Source organism: Cavia porcellus, unplaced genomic scaffold (assembly GCF_034190915.1).
Source record: "Cavia porcellus strain 051 isolate PalLab524CR breed Dunkin Hartley unplaced genomic scaffold, mCavPor4.1 scaffold_20, whole genome shotgun sequence".
NCBI lineage: Eukaryota > Metazoa > Chordata > Mammalia > Rodentia > Caviidae > Cavia > Cavia porcellus.
In genome coordinates, this window is record NW_026947503.1 from 26,714,266 (window position 1) to 26,731,083 (window position 16,818).

At 37.5% G+C, this 16,818-nt stretch overlaps 1 protein-coding gene across 4 annotated transcripts in view; it reads right to left on the bottom strand.

The window, feature by feature from the left end:
- The window catches only part of Wdr7 (WD repeat domain 7), a 369,257-nt gene that overhangs the window by 324,449 nt on the left and 27,990 nt on the right, over positions 1 to 16,818 (bottom strand). For all 4 annotated transcript variants that reach the window (XM_063231571.1, XM_013157175.3, XM_063231573.1 and 1 more), the window contains exons 3-4: positions 4,890 to 4,996; positions 4,382 to 4,460 (exon numbers count right to left, since the gene is read on the bottom strand). In XM_063231571.1, the coding sequence (XP_063087641.1) occupies positions 4,382 to 4,460; positions 4,890 to 4,996 (186 nt within the window). The remainder of the gene's footprint in view (positions 1 to 4,381; positions 4,461 to 4,889; positions 4,997 to 16,818) is intronic.

Here is a 16,818-nt window from a genome sequence, read left to right on the forward strand (position 1 = left end):
ACTAAAAACTCTATTGAAAGCTGGCATAACAGCTTGAAAGAAACTAAGGATAGATTTCTGAATCGGAGGACAGATTTGTAATGTGGGAGCATGAAATGAAAAACTTCTTAAAAATAACAAAGAAACAAACAGCAGTAATACAAAGACTAGAAGATGATAAGAGGATCTATAACTTAAGAATTAAGAACATAAAAGAATAAGTAGGGACACAAACAAATGGACTACAAAAGCTATTCACAGAAATAATCCAAGAGAATTTCCCTAATTTAGCAAAAGGTAAAGATACTCAGATGTATGAGGCATAAAGGACCCCAGCCACCTACAAACCTAACAGAGCTACACCCAGGCATATAATAATCAAAATTCCAGAAATCCAATATAAGAATAGAATATTAAAAGCCGTCAGAGACAAGAAACAGATCACTTACAAGGGAACACCCATCAGAATTACAGCAGACTTCTCGGCACACTCATGAGAGCGTGGGGGGAAATAATTCAAGCTTTGAAAGATAATAACCTTCAGCGAAGATTGACATATCCTGCACAACTGTCCCTGGAAATTGATGGAAAAACAAAGTGCTTCCAGGATAAAGAGGAACTAGGGGAATTTGCAACCACCAGTTCAACTCTACAGAGAATACTGCAGGATATTCTAAAAAAGGAAAAAACCAAGATCCAGAAATAGTGGCAGAGAGGAGCAGATGAATGGAGCAGAAAGAGAAATGAAGAAGACAAACTGACAACAAACGACAGAAAAAGAGCTCAACGGAAGTGAGGCAGAGAAGATTGGATGGTAGGAACAGCTATTTTGGAGAAAACAAGACATCATAATAGCTAGTGCTGATTTAGTATCATCTTGTTTTGAAGTCCCATCAAACTTGTATTCTTCTGTCTCCATCAGTCTTAACAGGTTGTATCTTATTGGATTTTACTATATGTGATAATAGAAGCAAAAACTTTTACAGACAAGGAGATTATACAGAAACCATTGTTCATTTTCTGTTAGTTGCCTCTAAATATCCTGTAATAATGTCATTCTCTTGAATGGTTTTACATTGTCTTGATATGTTTGGTGCTACAGTATACAAAGTTAACTCAAAGATTTCAAGGAAGGAGACACTATGGTAACTACTTTTATGTCAGGATATCTTGTGGTGAAACACTATTTTGCTTAAATGGTTATGTTTTGACCTGAGCTGTTCTGTTGTTATGCCCTCTTTTATCTGTCTCTTTTTAACTATTTACTTTTTTATTTTTATCTTTTCAATTAAGGGAAAAGTAAATAAAAAAAATAGCAGGATACATTATAGTAACCCACTTTGATTTCCTATTAACTTGATTTGAAACCCTGTATTGCCCTCACCATCTTATTTTGACTGATTTCCCCGTATTCTACTTAGCTTGATAGTACCAAGTTCAAAAGTATAGGCAACAACTGTGAAGACAATAAGATTCATTATGATGCCCATTCTGGTTGACTATTATCTTCTTTTAAAGTCCTGTAAATGTTTCCAATGTTTTGGTTTTATTCTTTACTGTTTTGTTCAATTTTATTATAACTGATAATATAGGCAATTCTTCTTAAGATAGCAAGAGGCAGTATGGTAACCATTGTTGATCACCTTGTATTTTGTTTTTACATTATCTATTATGTCCCTCCTTTTGATTTGACTGACTCTATTCTGATATGTCGCATTTGGTTTTACTCTCTTCAAAAAAAGTAATAAGAATTGTAGGAGTAATAAAACCCAAAATGTGTGATTGTCATTGTACAAAAGAAAAGAAAAGAAAGTGCTCTAAAGGTTATAACTACATATATGTTTAAGTGTATAAGACAGATAACCATATTACTAAGTATTTTTGGATCATTGAACAAAACTGTTTGCAGTCTCACTGTTTGAAAATTCACTTTATATGCTTTAATTTTGTAACTTGAACAACTATTTCTAAGATGAGAATATGTAATCTATTAACTAGTGATTTCTTACTGTTTATTTTTTAAATTTTGTATTACTTGTACCCTTTTTCTGTTTTTTTCTCCTTAAATAAAATTTTTTAAAAAATTAAAAAAAAAGAAATGAATGTGAATGGGTGAGTATGGGCTTCTAATTATACGTTATAGACAAAATTTTAAAGTAAAAAATGATTAATGTTTAAATATATTATAATCTGGGGAGTGTAAGAGCACATGCTTGCCATCCCAGCTCTTGGGAGCCTGTGTCTAAGTTCAAGTCCGGCCTGGACTTTGTAGCAAGACTCTGTCTCAAAAAAAATTAATCAGAATCAAATTCTGACTAAACTAAGTGCTTCTTTCAGACAAAAGCATGAAGCAAATATGTAAATGTAGTGTGCATTATACTTTATAGAAGGAAAGGATAACAAATACAACTGAGATCTCACAAGATCACCAATGTGAAGACCTACTCAAGAGAATACAGCATTACACCCACCAAAGGACAGGGAAAGAATAACTACCAAGCCAGACAGCCATTCAAAAGCTCCATCTTTCCTCAGACTCATAAAACTGATTTTTTTAGCGGACTCCTTCTCTCTGAGGATTCTCTAAGGATGAAGACGTCCTTGTGTTACAAAATGAATCATATAAAGGCAAGCTAGGCAAAGGACAGAGAGCAAGATTATAATCACTCTGCGTAGGGGAGATAACTGGGAATTCCTGGATCGAGGCTGTTCCCACATTCATTAGTTCTAATCTCAAAGCTTAATATTGTGTGTGAAGGGATTGCAAAATCTTTTCTTAATTATGAAATGCCTGTATAATAAGGAATAAAACTTTGTACACACAGTATGAACACTGATCATGAAACATTAATATGTACCAGGTAACTCCACTAAAAGTCTAGGTATAGGGGCAATGAGGTACCTCATAAAATGCAGACCATCACAAGGGCTCACCTATGGATTTCAAAAATCACAACAGCCAAAAGAAGTTCCCAGGGACCAACGTGGGTCATCCCTAATAATGTGGCTTTAGGCAGGCTTGAGCCACATAAGGGAAGGATGTGTCAGAATGAAAAGGAAGGGTACAGGGAAGCAACCTTTGTCAGTGTTCATTCAGTTGCATCCAGAGAACTTATACTACAGGTTTAGAGTTAGGAGGTCACTAAAGAACAGCTCTCTGCACACCTGTAATCCCTGCACTCAGAGGCTGAGGCAGGAGGACCACCAGAGTTCAAGGTCAGCCTGAGCTACATCGGAAGACCCTGTATAACCAAAAAAAACCTCCATTCAGAGGGCATTTGATTATAACTGTTTAACTAAACGTCTCCCACTTTTTGAGTTAAAGTCATACTTCTAATCTTCTGAGCACTACTAATTCAGCTTCCAGGATACTTTGATTTTGCAAAGAAAGTGTCCTAAATGGAGAATTAACTTTTCAAATGTTAAAAAAGAATGCCTCACCCATATGGTAAATTAATAAATTGGCATTCCTTTACAATTTCAGTAGGTAACAATACAAGCAATATCTATCTTCTCTGTGAATATGTGTAAAAACTTAAAATTAATTTTTAGAAACCCTTTGTACGGGGCTGGGGATTTAGCTCAGCGGCATAAGCACCTGCCTTGCAAGCAGGCAGTTGTGAGTTCGATCCCCGGTACCGATAAAAAGGAAAAAAGACAAAAAAAAAAAAAAGAAACCCTTTGTACACTGTGCCTTCTAATTTATGTTAGTGCAAGTTTCCTTTCTTGAGAAATTATGTTACCAGTTTGTTTTAGGGGAGGCAGTAGGATATAAGAGAAGGGGCACAGTCTCATCAGACAAACCAAGAAAGACTCACTGTGAGGCCTGGGCAACTCATTTAACCCCTCTAGGTCGCAGCATCCTTTTATGTGACATTGATACACTCTTATTTACTCTGTAAAGATGTTGGAGTGATTGTATGAAATATACTACACTTAGCCCCTGACACTGCCATCTGGCACCTGCAGCAGAGGCCCAAAGCAACCACCTGATCAAGAATTTGACTCTCTAAAGCCATGTGCTGCCGGGTTTGGTGGTGCATGCCTATAATCTCAGCATTTAAGAAGCTGATCCAACAGATCACTATGAGTTCAAGCCCAGCCTAAGCTACATGGTGAATTCAAGATTAGCCTGAATTACATAGCGAGACCCTGTCCAAATAAATAAATAAAATAAAATAAATAAAATAAAGCCATGAGACAAAGTAACCTTTTTCTCTTCAGAAGCTGATTATCTTAGGTGCTTGTTGTGGCAATGCACAGCTGATTAACATGCGCTCTTATCAGGGTAACCAGGACAGACTAGATTTTTCACATAAAAATACAGGCTCAATGTTTTAAAACATTTTTAATTACATACTCACAATAAACCATGCTGACTCAGTCAGAAATAGATACCAACCTGTATGCCAGTATGTGTGCAGGCTAATTTTGTAAATTCAATACACCTGCCATCACTCACATCCCAAAGGCACATCTCTCTGTAAAGCAAAATAATAGCTAATTTTGAATCTGATTTATAAAGCACTGTTCAACTTTTTCACAGTAGTTTAAAATTAATTTTCCATTAACACTACAGCCGGGCATGGTGGTGCACGCCTATAATCCTAGCACTCAGGAGCCCAAGGCAGAAGTATCTCCAGAGTTCGAGGCCAGCGAGGGCTACATAACGAGGGCAGGCCAGCCTGAACTACATAGCCAAGACCCTGTCTCAAAAACACCACAAAAAAGGACCAAACACTGCTACTATTATAATGCTATAAAGACATAAGATGAAAAAAGAAATCATAAACATCGTATTGAATTCATAAAAACTTATCAATTAAAAATAATTTTTAAAATGTAAAAATTTAGGGAGGAAAAGGAAACCTGACCAAAAAAAAAAAAAATATATATATATATATACTTACCCACTTTCAGATGCACTTACAATGTACTGTTTGTCACTAGACGCACAAGCTTTAGACAAACAAGTGATTGAAGCTGTATGGCCAAACAACAGTGCTCGAGGATTAATCTAGAATGCAAAAACATGCCACTGTAAGTACCAGATATAAAATTAACCCTCAATTAGTGACCTTGTTAAGTATTCAATATAAATACACAATATACATTTGAAAAAAAAATTGCTTAGAACACTAAAAATTAAGAGCTGCCCAAGAGTGAACCCTGATCCACATAATTCTTACCATCACCGTACCAAGTAGTTCTGAGTAGAAATAAATCAAGTAGAAGTGATATTATTTGAACAATATTATATAGCGAAGGGCAGACCAGGATTCAAATCAAGGCAATCTTAAGCACTCAACTCTTTATTTTACTAGGAAACCAGGTTAAGAATTTGAACCTGTGTAAATACCATAATTTGAGCTCACTTGTTTTCAAAATAATCACTGTTCTGTAAGCACTTTAAGAGTCTAAATTCACAGCCTCAAACACAGCAAACAAGACAGACCTCTTTCCAAATGTTAGTATCAACATTAGTGCCAAGAAGAATGACCTTCACACATCACTGACTTAAAGACATAATGCCTAGCAGAAAGGAAGGCTTAATACAGTTCTAAAACAAGCAGGCAATCAGTGCCCAGAGTTACCTGGTTTGTACCAACTGGCATATTAGTTCAGGTCAATTCAGGACCTCAGGTTACTTTCCTATATTGAATACATATAAATAGTACTTGCAACATATATAAAGATTAAATTGAATAGCCACATATTCAATGCACAATTTAAGAATGAAATATGACCAATGTCTTTCAATCCCCTTCACACTTTATGGTGTCAATTTTGCAAATAATTTGTCTTACTTCAATTAGGACTGCCAAACTGTCCAAAATTAAACTTGTCCATGGCAAGAAGTATTGAAATAGTTCTATGGTTCTGGTATGTGATTACTTAAAAAATCCAAATCAAATTCTTCTTGACCATAGTTAAAATTTTATTAAAAAAACAATCACTGCTCACATTTGGAATAGGCCTAGAATGTTTTCTCATACATTCAACCCCTAACTCCATTCAGAGATTCAGTCAGTATTGTTCCACAGGAAAAAAAAAAAATCACTTTTAATGCCCTCAACAAAATCAAGTTGACCAGTCTGTTTTATTTCCAAAGTACATTATCATCATGAAGTTCCATTTTCAATCATAATATAGTAACCAAAGCTAGGCTTTCTTCTCACCATAAAAATCTAGAAAAAATATGCTGCACACATAACATACACACATAAAAATCTAGGAAAAAAAGGATACACGCTGTCTAAATGGTGGGCAATAGGCTGGGAGTGACTTGAGAGTAAGGAACACATGAAGGAAGCTATAATCACCAGGCTTTCCCTGTGCAGGTCCTTAACGAACCAGCCTAAAGGGTAGGAAGACCCTAGACTGATGCTGAGAGTGCAATGACGGATGAGACAGGTCAAAGTTCAGGGAAGAAGAACAGCTTGAGGACAGAAGATCACAAAAATGGAGCTGGTAAAAAAAAAAGGTGTGGAAAATCTGCACTGGATCTCCCTGGGTCTAGTACTTCATTCCAAGCCATGAATGCACACAGTTACATTCTTCCAAACCCTAACAGAAAATGACTTGGAAACTAGATCTGTAAATTCTTAGAGCTTACACAAAAGCAAGAGGAATTCAAGAGCTGAAAAGGCCAGAGACTACAGTTTTTGCTGAGCATTTAAGGCAATAGGAAAAGAACCCAGAAGGGTCATACCTTAAGAATACACAACAAAAATACCTAGAACAAAGCTGAGTTTGGGTTTTCCTTTTTCTTTTGGTTTTTGGTTTTGATTTGAATCAGGGTCTTGCTACGTAGTTCAGGTTGGCCTCAGACTCACTAAGTAGGACAGGCTTGCCTAGAACTTGCAGCAATCTTCCTGCCTCAGGTTTCCAACTACTGGCATTACACGTGTGAGCCACCACATCAGGCTTATTGGTTCTTTGTAAAAATCAATAAAATCAATAAAAATCAATAAAATCAATAAACTCTAGCTAAAATTGATCACAAAAGAGAGAAGGCATAAATCAAAGATAAGAGTCACCTTTATAAATCTATAGTCATTAAAACAATAAGGGAATATTATCGGCCCTGTATGCCACTAATTTTGACAACTTAATCAAGGTCAGCAAACCCTTCTTTAAAGGTCTTTACAGGCCACATATGGTCTTTGTAACATATTTGTTTGTGTTATTTCTTCTTAAAGTCTGTGAAAATGTAATCTCCTTCTTTAACATAAGAACTGCAGTAAAATACTTCTTGATTCTCAACACCAGAAAAACGACAACCAAAAAACCAACACAAAACCCTAAGACTAGCTGAATAATCCTCTATATTTTATATGTATCAAATATATAATTTAAAATCTTTCCCTCAAAAATGGCAGAGTGGTGAAGAGCAGAGAAACAGCCTCTCCAAGATTTGCTGTCCAGACACTTTACTATAAACAAGCCATAGAAGAAACAGGAGGAGGAGGGAAGCGGGTTCTTGGGACCCAGCAAGGATCTGAAGCAAGAACTAAAGCCCACAGGTAGAGTGAAGAGAGAGACCTCAACGAAGAAGAACTACGAGGTGGCAAGCGGCACTTTCTCCCTGATGCCTGACTTACATATGTAAAGGGCTGCTCACACCTTGTTACCGCACATGACTACTGGCGACCTCTGAGGTCTCCCCAGAGAAATGCACTAGTGGGACAGAGCAGCCGATGCAGCAGACTGCAGTGGCTGGTGAGTTATTTGGCTGCAGATGCCCCTCGGAGAGACTGACTGACCAGCAGACATCTTAGAGAGGGGCTGCCTGGGCTCAGAACACAGAGCAGCTGCAGGCTGGCTCTTTGCCAGCTGTTCCTCAGACAAAAGACTATCTGGAATATACGAAGAATTCAAAAAAATCAGACCACCCCCACCAAATTTAAAGACCCATCAAAAATGGGCACTGAAATGAACAGACACTTCTAAGATGAAAAAGTAGAAATGACAAATAAATATATGAAAAAATGTTCAATATTGGTCATGTGAGAGAAGCAAATTAAAACAACACTAAGATTCCATCTCATTCCAGAAAGGATGGTTATTATCAAGAAATCAACCAGTAAGAAATGCTGGTGAGGCTGTGGAGGAAAAGGAACCCTTCTCCACTGTTGGTGGAGTGTGGACTGATGCAAGCACTGTGAAAATCAGTGTGAAGAGTTCTCAAAAACTGAAAACTAGAGGTTCCATCCAACCCACTCATTCCCAATCTTGGTATCTTCCCAAAATAATTCAAAGCATCATATCGCAGCCATATATGCACATTCATGTTTATGACAGCACAGTTTGTAATAGCTAAATCTTGAAAACAACTCAAATGCCCATCAATTGATGAATGGATAAAGAAGATGTGGTAATGAAGGATAAAAAACAAGAAGCTTGAGACATTTCCAGCTAAATGGATACACTTTGAGACCACACTCAAGTGAAATAAATTGAACACATGTGTAAAAACCACACTGTTTCTTGCATGAGAAACCGAAAGTGTAAGGAAGGACCAAATGTGTAACAGGTATTGGGAAGAAAAGATTCAAATGGGCAGGGAAAAAGGAATAGGGAGGGTGGGAGGAAAAGGAAGGAAGGAAGGAAGGAAGGAAGGAGGACAAAAGGAAAAAATAGAAACAAAGCTTTTGTAAACAATGAGGGGACTTCCGGGAGAACATGGCGGACAGATAACAGCAACTACCGGAGGCTCTCTGAAAAACTAGGCTCAGAAGCCAGGTATGGTGCGGACTAAAGAGACATAAGCAGGTGGAATTATGCTCTGCTGACTCAGGAACAAACTCAGCTGAGAGAAACCAACTTGGAATGCAGTCCTGGTGCTAAAACTGGAACAGAAAAGTCTCGCTGCTGAGGCTGGACCCTGCGCCATTGGAAGCCGCAATTTGGGTTTCCCGCCGTGCAGTGGCTGGCTGCCTCTACATCGGCTCGGCAAGGAGAGAGACGCGTGGAAACTCTGAGAACGGGAGTCTGCGAACGGAGTCGAAAACAGGACAGGCAGGGAGGCGTGCACTGACTTGTGGCGAAGTGAGTGAGAGAAACTGACACTCCACCACAGTTTGACTCCAGCGGACTTTCTGGGCCCGAGCAGTCCTGCGGGAGCAGGGCGCGCTGGCGACTCCAGCCACACATTCCCCTCTCGGGCGGGATTGGTGAAAAGTGCCTGGCCTGCGTGACGCTGCCGGCGGACCCCGTAGGCTGGCCCAACCCAGATCCCAGAGCCCGACGGAGGCCGGGAGGGGCGGGCCCCGCATAGGCTGCCTGGTGCGCAGCGGTGAGTGGGAACACCTAACCGGCGCAATTCGATCAGGCTGTGGCTGACAGGGAGAGAAGCTGGGCCTCTCATATAAGCTTGCATATATAAGGAACAGAGAATATGGGAAGAGGCAGCAACAAGAAAGGCTCCTCGGCCTCCAATTCTGAGAAACAGGCAATAGCGGACACCACACCAATACACATAAAGCACCATATAGAGAGCCTCATAGACCAATTCAGGAATGAAGTTATCAACGACCTGAAGCTAGAAGTATGCAGAATAGTTAGAGAAATGCTAAGCCCCACCTAAGAAAAAACAGATGGTGGAATGGAAGAACAGAAAAAGAGGGGAGAATTGTTTGATGGAGAAAACAGGGAAAGCATAGAATACGTGAAGCAGGTTCAAAGGGACTACCAAGAAACTAAGAAGTCTATCGAAGACTGGCATAACAGCTTGAAAGAAACTAAGGACAGACTATCTGAACTGGAGGGCAGAATTGTAATATGGGAGAATGAAATGAAAAACTTCTTAAAAATAACAAAGAAACAAAAAGCAATAATACAAAGACAAGAAGATGATAAGAGGATACATAACTTAAGGATTAAGAACATAAAAGAAGAAGTAGGGACACAAACAAATGAACTACAAAAGCTACTCACAGAAATAATCCAGGAGAATTTTCCTAATTTAGCAAAAGGTAAAGATACTCAGATGTATGAGGCATACAGGACCCCAGCTACCTACAACCCAAACAGAGCAACACCCAGGCATATAATAATAAAAATTCCAGAAATTCAATACAAGAACAGAATATTAAAAGCTGTCAGAGACAAGAAACAGACCACTTACAAGGCAGCACCCATCAGAATTACAGCAGATTTCTCTGCACAAACCATCAAATCACGAAGAGTGTGGGGGGAAATAATTCAAGCTTTGAAAGATAATAATCTCCAGCCAAGATTGAGATATCCTGCACAACTGTCCCTGGAAATTGATGGAAAAACAAGGTGCTTCCAGGATAAAGAGGAACTGGGGGAATTTGCAACCACCAATTCAACTCTACAGAGAGTATTGCAGGATATTCTAAAAAAAGAAAAATACAAAGAATCCAGAAATAGTGGAGGCCACAACTAATGGAGCAGAGAACAAAGTGAAGAAGACAAACTGACAGCTACTGACAGAATAAGAGCTCAACAGAAATGAGGCAGAGAAGATTGGATGATAGGAACAGCTATTTTGGAGAAAATGACATCTTAATAGGTAATACTGATTTAGTATCATCTTGTTTTGAAGTCTCATCTAGCTTTTGTCCTTCTGTCTCCAATGGTCTAAATAGGTTGTATCTTACTGGATTTTATTATGTACGATAGTATAAGCAAAAACCTTTTAAAGACAAGGAGATTATACAGAAACCATTATTCATTTTCTGTTAGTCGATTCTAAATACTCTGTAATGCTGTCATTCTCTTAAATGGTTTTACATTGTTTTGATATACTTAATGCTACAGTATACGAAGTTGTACTCAAGGATTTCAAGGAAAGAGACAATATGGTAACTACTTTTAGGTCAGGATTATCTGGTGGTGAAACACTATTCTGCTTAAATGGTTATGTTTTGATCTGTGCTGTTTCGTTGTTATGCCCTCTTTTATCTCACTCCATTATTTACTTTTTTAATACTTTTTTAAAATTTTTATCCTTTTAATTAAAGGAAAAAAAATAACAGGATATATTATAGTAACCCACTTTGACTTTCCATTACCTCGATTTAAAGCCCTGTATTACTCTCACCATCTGGTTTTTAACTGATGTTCCCCTATTCTGTTTTGCTGGATAGTATCAGGTTTGAAAATTTAGGCATCAGCTGTGAAGATAATGAGATTCATTATAACGCCCATTCTCGTTGACTTTTATCTACTTTTGAAGACCTACAATGTCTCCAATGGTTTGGTTTTGTCCTTTACTGTTTTGTTCAATTGTATTATAACTAATGGTATAGGCAATTCTATTAGAGATAGAGGGAGGCATTATAGTAACCACTGTTGATCACCTTGTATTATGTTTTCACATTATCTCTTATGTCCACCCTTTTGACTTGACTGATTCTGTTCTGTTATGTCACATTTGGTTTTACTCTCTTCCAAAAAAAGTAATAAGAACCGTGAGAGCAATGAAACCCAAAATGTGTAATAGTCATTGTACAAAAGAGAGGAAAAGAAAGTGCTCTAAACTATATAACTGCATGTATATTTAAGTGTATAAGATAGAATATCGTATCACAGAGTTTTATTGGATCATTGAACAGAACTGTTTGCAGTATCATTGATGGAATGTCCACTTTACAAGCTTTAATTTTGTGACTTGAACAATTATTTCTAAGATGACAATATGTAATCCATTAACTAGTAATTTCCTACTGTTCATTTTTTTTTCTGCAAATCTGTATAACTTGTACCCTTTCTCTCCTTTTTTTTTCTTTTCTCCTTAAATAAAATTAAAAAAAAAAAAAAAAAAAAACAATGAGGGGAAGAGGGATTGAATGGAGGGGACGGGAATGGGAAAAAGCAGTAAGATATATCATATAAGTTATCTATGAAGAATGTTGTCACTATCTATATCTAAAATGTACCCACAATAAAACAAAATAAAATCTTTCCCTCACAGAAAATGTTGGGCTACCAAAAAAAAAAAAAGAATGGGGCTGGGATTTAGCTCAGTGATGTAGAAAGAAAGAAAGAAAATGTTAGGCTCAGATGCCTTCACTGGTAAATTCCAGCAAACATTTAAGGAAGAAATAATTCCAATATTGCACAAACTTCCAGAAAATAAAGGACAAGAGAACACTTCTAAAATTCATTATATGAGGCCCGCATATGATCTTGATTCCAAAACCAAAGAAATTTAAGTAAAAGAAAAAAAGATTATTATAAACTATTACTCAAGCCTATCCCTCTCAAAAAACATTTCTAATAGAATTGTAACAAATGGAATCTAACAATATAGAAAATGGAAACACATTATGATCTAGTGAGACCTATCCTGAGATGTCAGTTAATTTACTATTTGAAAAGCAATGTAATTCACCATATTAGAACACTAGAGAAAAACTGATATTCAAAGATACAAAAACAATGTTTTAAAAATGCAAAAAGCTTCATGAGTAAAAAAAATGCACTAAGCAAATGAAGAACAAATGGGTAACTCAACCTAGTAAAAATCCTTTATGAAAAACCTAAAGCTAATATCACACTTCATGGTGACACACCGAATATGTTCCTCCCGGGACTGGGAACATGGCAAGGATATATGTTCCTGCAATAATGAACAATGTACCAGAAGCCTGAACAATAAGTAATAAGTAATTGTCTTGAATATGACAATTAAAAAGGCAGGAAAAGTCATGTATATGGTAAAGGAAGAAGTAAAACTACTTTTGTTCGCAGACAATATAATCAGATATAAAGAAAATCCAAGGGTAACTAGAAAAAGTCTTCTAGAAGTAATAAATGAATATAACATTGTCATAGTACAGCAAGCCAAATAATCAAAAAGCAACTGTATTTCTAAGTATTGATAATGAAAAATTATAAAATACAACTAACATATCTGGTTATGCCATCCACTGTCAGATGAAAGCGTAAATTTACAGAAATGTAGCTGTTGTGGATGTCCCCTCAAAGCCTCATGTGCTCATTGTCAGGGTGTTATTCCACTGATCAGTTTACACGAAATGTGCTTTGGGAGGTGACGCCTGGTTGGAGGGGTGAGTCACTGGAAGAATGGTCTGGAAGGATGTATCTCCCTCCCTTCTCGCTGGATGTCTCTCCCTGCTTCTCCCAGCTGTGTCATGAACCATTTCACCTCTGCCATGTGCTACCTGGCCCATGATCCAGACAACTATGGAAAGAAATCTCTACAAACTATGAGTCTAAATAAACCTTTCCTCCTATAACTAGTGGGTCTCAGGTACTTTGTTGCAGCATTGAGGAAAATAATGAAGAAAGTAATTACACTCTGACCTTACTTTCATTAGTATAGCTAGCCAAAACATAAAAACTTGAACATAATATTTTCATTATTGACATGTTTTTTTAATGAACAAAATTTCACTCACATTAAACAGAGGCTTTCTGGGCCATTACAAAGAAGAGATTTTAAGAAAGTGTTCTGAATGGCAAACGGGAAGAGTGATTATTATAAATACATCATCATCTGCACACTACTTCATGTGACCCAATCATATGTCCTCCCCATTCTTCCTCTGTGCTCCCTTGGAACAGAAGAACAATAATCAACAAAAACCTTTACAGTCTCAACCTCATTTTGGAACACTGCTTTCTATATTGCTGCACTAATCAAAATCTAGAAGTGCCCTAGGGATAGTTTCTGTTCACACTTTCTCAAAGAGGGGCTGGTTCTTCTACATTACAAGTAATGCGACATCCAGAAAAAGAGTAAGTTTCTTCTTCCCTCCTCATTCTCCCCTCCACAACTAATGGCTTTCTCCACTCTAATACAACCCTTAGCATTTTTGTATCTTACACCAATCAGCATCTACCTTACTGCATTCATGACAGACATTCAGATCACTTCAAGATTCTGGCACTTGGCTGACTGTCTCAGTCTCCACTTCATCTGATACCTTAATTCCAGGTGATTTAGTATCTTCAGACAACCTTGGAGCCACCAAGCCTCCTCACTCCTTGCCCTCTTTGTTTCTAGTGACCCCACTGTTACATAGGTCCCACCGGTTATTGCCTTCCAGTTCCATGATCATGAAGGCCTCTAGAATCGTATTCCAGTATATCTGTCTCCCATCACCACCTCTTTCCATTCTTATGCACTCCACCTTACTTCTCAACCCCAATAATTTTTCACCCTCACAAAAGCTCCCATGGATCTCCACCCTACATCACTGCACTAACCAGTATCTCTCATCTTACCTACCTAACTACTGCCCTGCACACACATTCAAATCCTAAGCACAGTCCCTTCCTTTGTTAGATCTGCCAAGAAAAACTCACACTAGTTAAACCCAGTTTTCAGCTTGGCCTGGGCTTATACCCAAGAAACTAAAGACTGTTTGAAAAAAAATACACTGACTATTTTCATGTTCAGTGAATGACATCTAATAACAGGAGGCCTTCTACCTCATTTCTCTTCCATTCATGCTCTCGACCCTCGCAGGTATTGACCACACAGCTTCTCTCTCCTCAGACTCCAGTAGCTCTTTCTCTTGCCTCATTTTCAACTGAGGACCTTAAACATTTTTCTGAAAAACAGTGGAAGCATCAACACTTGCCCATGTTTCTACCAAAAGAACAACCAACCTAGCTACAACTAAATACTCCAGCTTCTCTGTTATAGCAATTGTGTATTGCTTTTATCCAGGAAAATTTCTCAATCTACTACTGGTTTCTACCTCGTGTCTGTAAATTTCATTTCAACTGCCTCTCTAAAACCATCAATATTCTCAAAAATCATCAATATTCACTTCTGCAAACACCTTTAGTATTCAAACAGCTAAAACACCACTGAAAAAAAGCAGGAACACCATTATCAAACAAAAGACAAAACTGCATCCTGATAAATGCAGAAAATGCATTTGACAAAATCCAAAACTCTTCATAATAAAAAAAATTCAACAAAGTATGAACAAAAGGGGATTAGCTCAACTGTTTAAAGGATACCTATGAAGGAAAAAAAAGCATAGCTAACATCATACTTGAAATTCAAAGACTGAATGCTTTCCCTCTAAAATCAGGAACAGAGCCCAGTGTGGTGGCACTCTCCTGTAATCCCAGCGCTTGGGAGGCCGAGGTAAAGGATCACTCCAAGTTGAATGTCAGCCTGGGTTACACAGTGAGTTCAATACCAATCTGAACTACAAAGTCAGATCTTGTCTCAAAAAAAAAAAAAAATCAGGAACAAAACAAAGATATCCACTTTCATGATATCGATTAAATATCACACCACAAGTTCTATCCTGGACCATTATAAGGGGGTGGGGAGACAAGGCATTCAGATTGGCAAGGAAGAAGTAAAAGTATTAACTATCTAAGGATGACATTACCTTGTTTATAGAAACTCCTAGGAATCAACATTACAATCACTACAACATTATTAGAACTAATAAACAAATACAAGAAGGTTGTGAGATACAAATTCAATGAACAAAAGTAAACTGTATTTCTATCACCAGTAACGAACAATCTGGAAATGATATAAATTGAATAACTCTAATTACTATTGATGCAAAACATTAAATTATTACAAACAAATTTAAAGAAGTATAAAACATACTCTGAAAACTACGAAATATTGTTTTAAAAACTGCAGATCTAAATAAATGGAATCACAGTCTATGTTCAAGATAGGAAACTTAATATGACAGTATTTCCCTCAACTGATCCAGATTCAATATATTCCCTGTCAAAAAAAAACACTGGCTTCTTTGTAGAAACTGACAAGCTGATTCTAAAATTTGAGTGAAAATTCAAGTCATCCTGGAAGAGTCAAAATAATCTTCAAGCACAAAAGTGTGAAAATTTGAATCTAAAATGGCCCCCAGCCAGAGTGATGGCACATGCCTATAATCCCAGTCCTTGAGAGGCCAAAACAGGAGGACTGGTGCTAGGTCAAGGCCAGCCTGGGCTACAGAGAGGGAGCTTGTCTCAAAAACCAAAATTAGGGGCTGGGGATTTAGCTCAGCGGCATAAGCACCTGCCTTGCAAGCAGGCAGTCGTGAGTTTGATCCCTGGTACCGATAAAAACGAAGAAGACAAAAAAAAAAAAACCAAAATTAAATAACATAACAAAACATTACATTACATGGCTTCCAACGCCTCGTGTGTTTGGAAGGTGAGTGCATTACAGGAGCACTATAACCTCCCTGCAGTAAGAGTTGGGTCTGATCCAAAGAGCTGAGTCCCAGGAGCGTGTGACTGGGATACACAGTACATATCTTCCTCCCAGGCTCATCTCTTCTCTCTTTGCTTCCCAACAACCAGAACAAAAGCCAGCCCTTCCACCATGCCCTTCCTGCCTTTGAGCCAGCTGACTATAAACAGAAAACAGGAGCCAAAACTGTGGATGTTGGGTATTGTGTCTCAGCAAAGGAAACTGACTAAGGCAGAGTCCGAACTAAATGATACACAGTTCTAATGTCGATATTTAAACATAAAACAATGGTAATAAAGCATGCACATATAGAACAATGAAATAAAATTGAGAATTGATTTATAGACTCATGCATCTATATTCAATTGATTTTTCACAAGAATACCAGCAACCACCCTGAACAGTCTTTGTAACAAATGGTACTGAAACATTTGGAAGGACACATGCAAGTGAATAAAGTGAGGGTTCCATGTTCTATCATATACAAAAATAAATAATATGTAACAAAGACTTAAAGGTAAGAAGTAAAACTATACAACTATTAGGAAAAAATAGAAGGAGAAATCTTCACGATCTTAAATTTGCAATTGTTTCTTAAATATGACAACAAAATCACAATAAAGAGAAAAACAGATAAACTTCATCAAATTAAAAGTTTG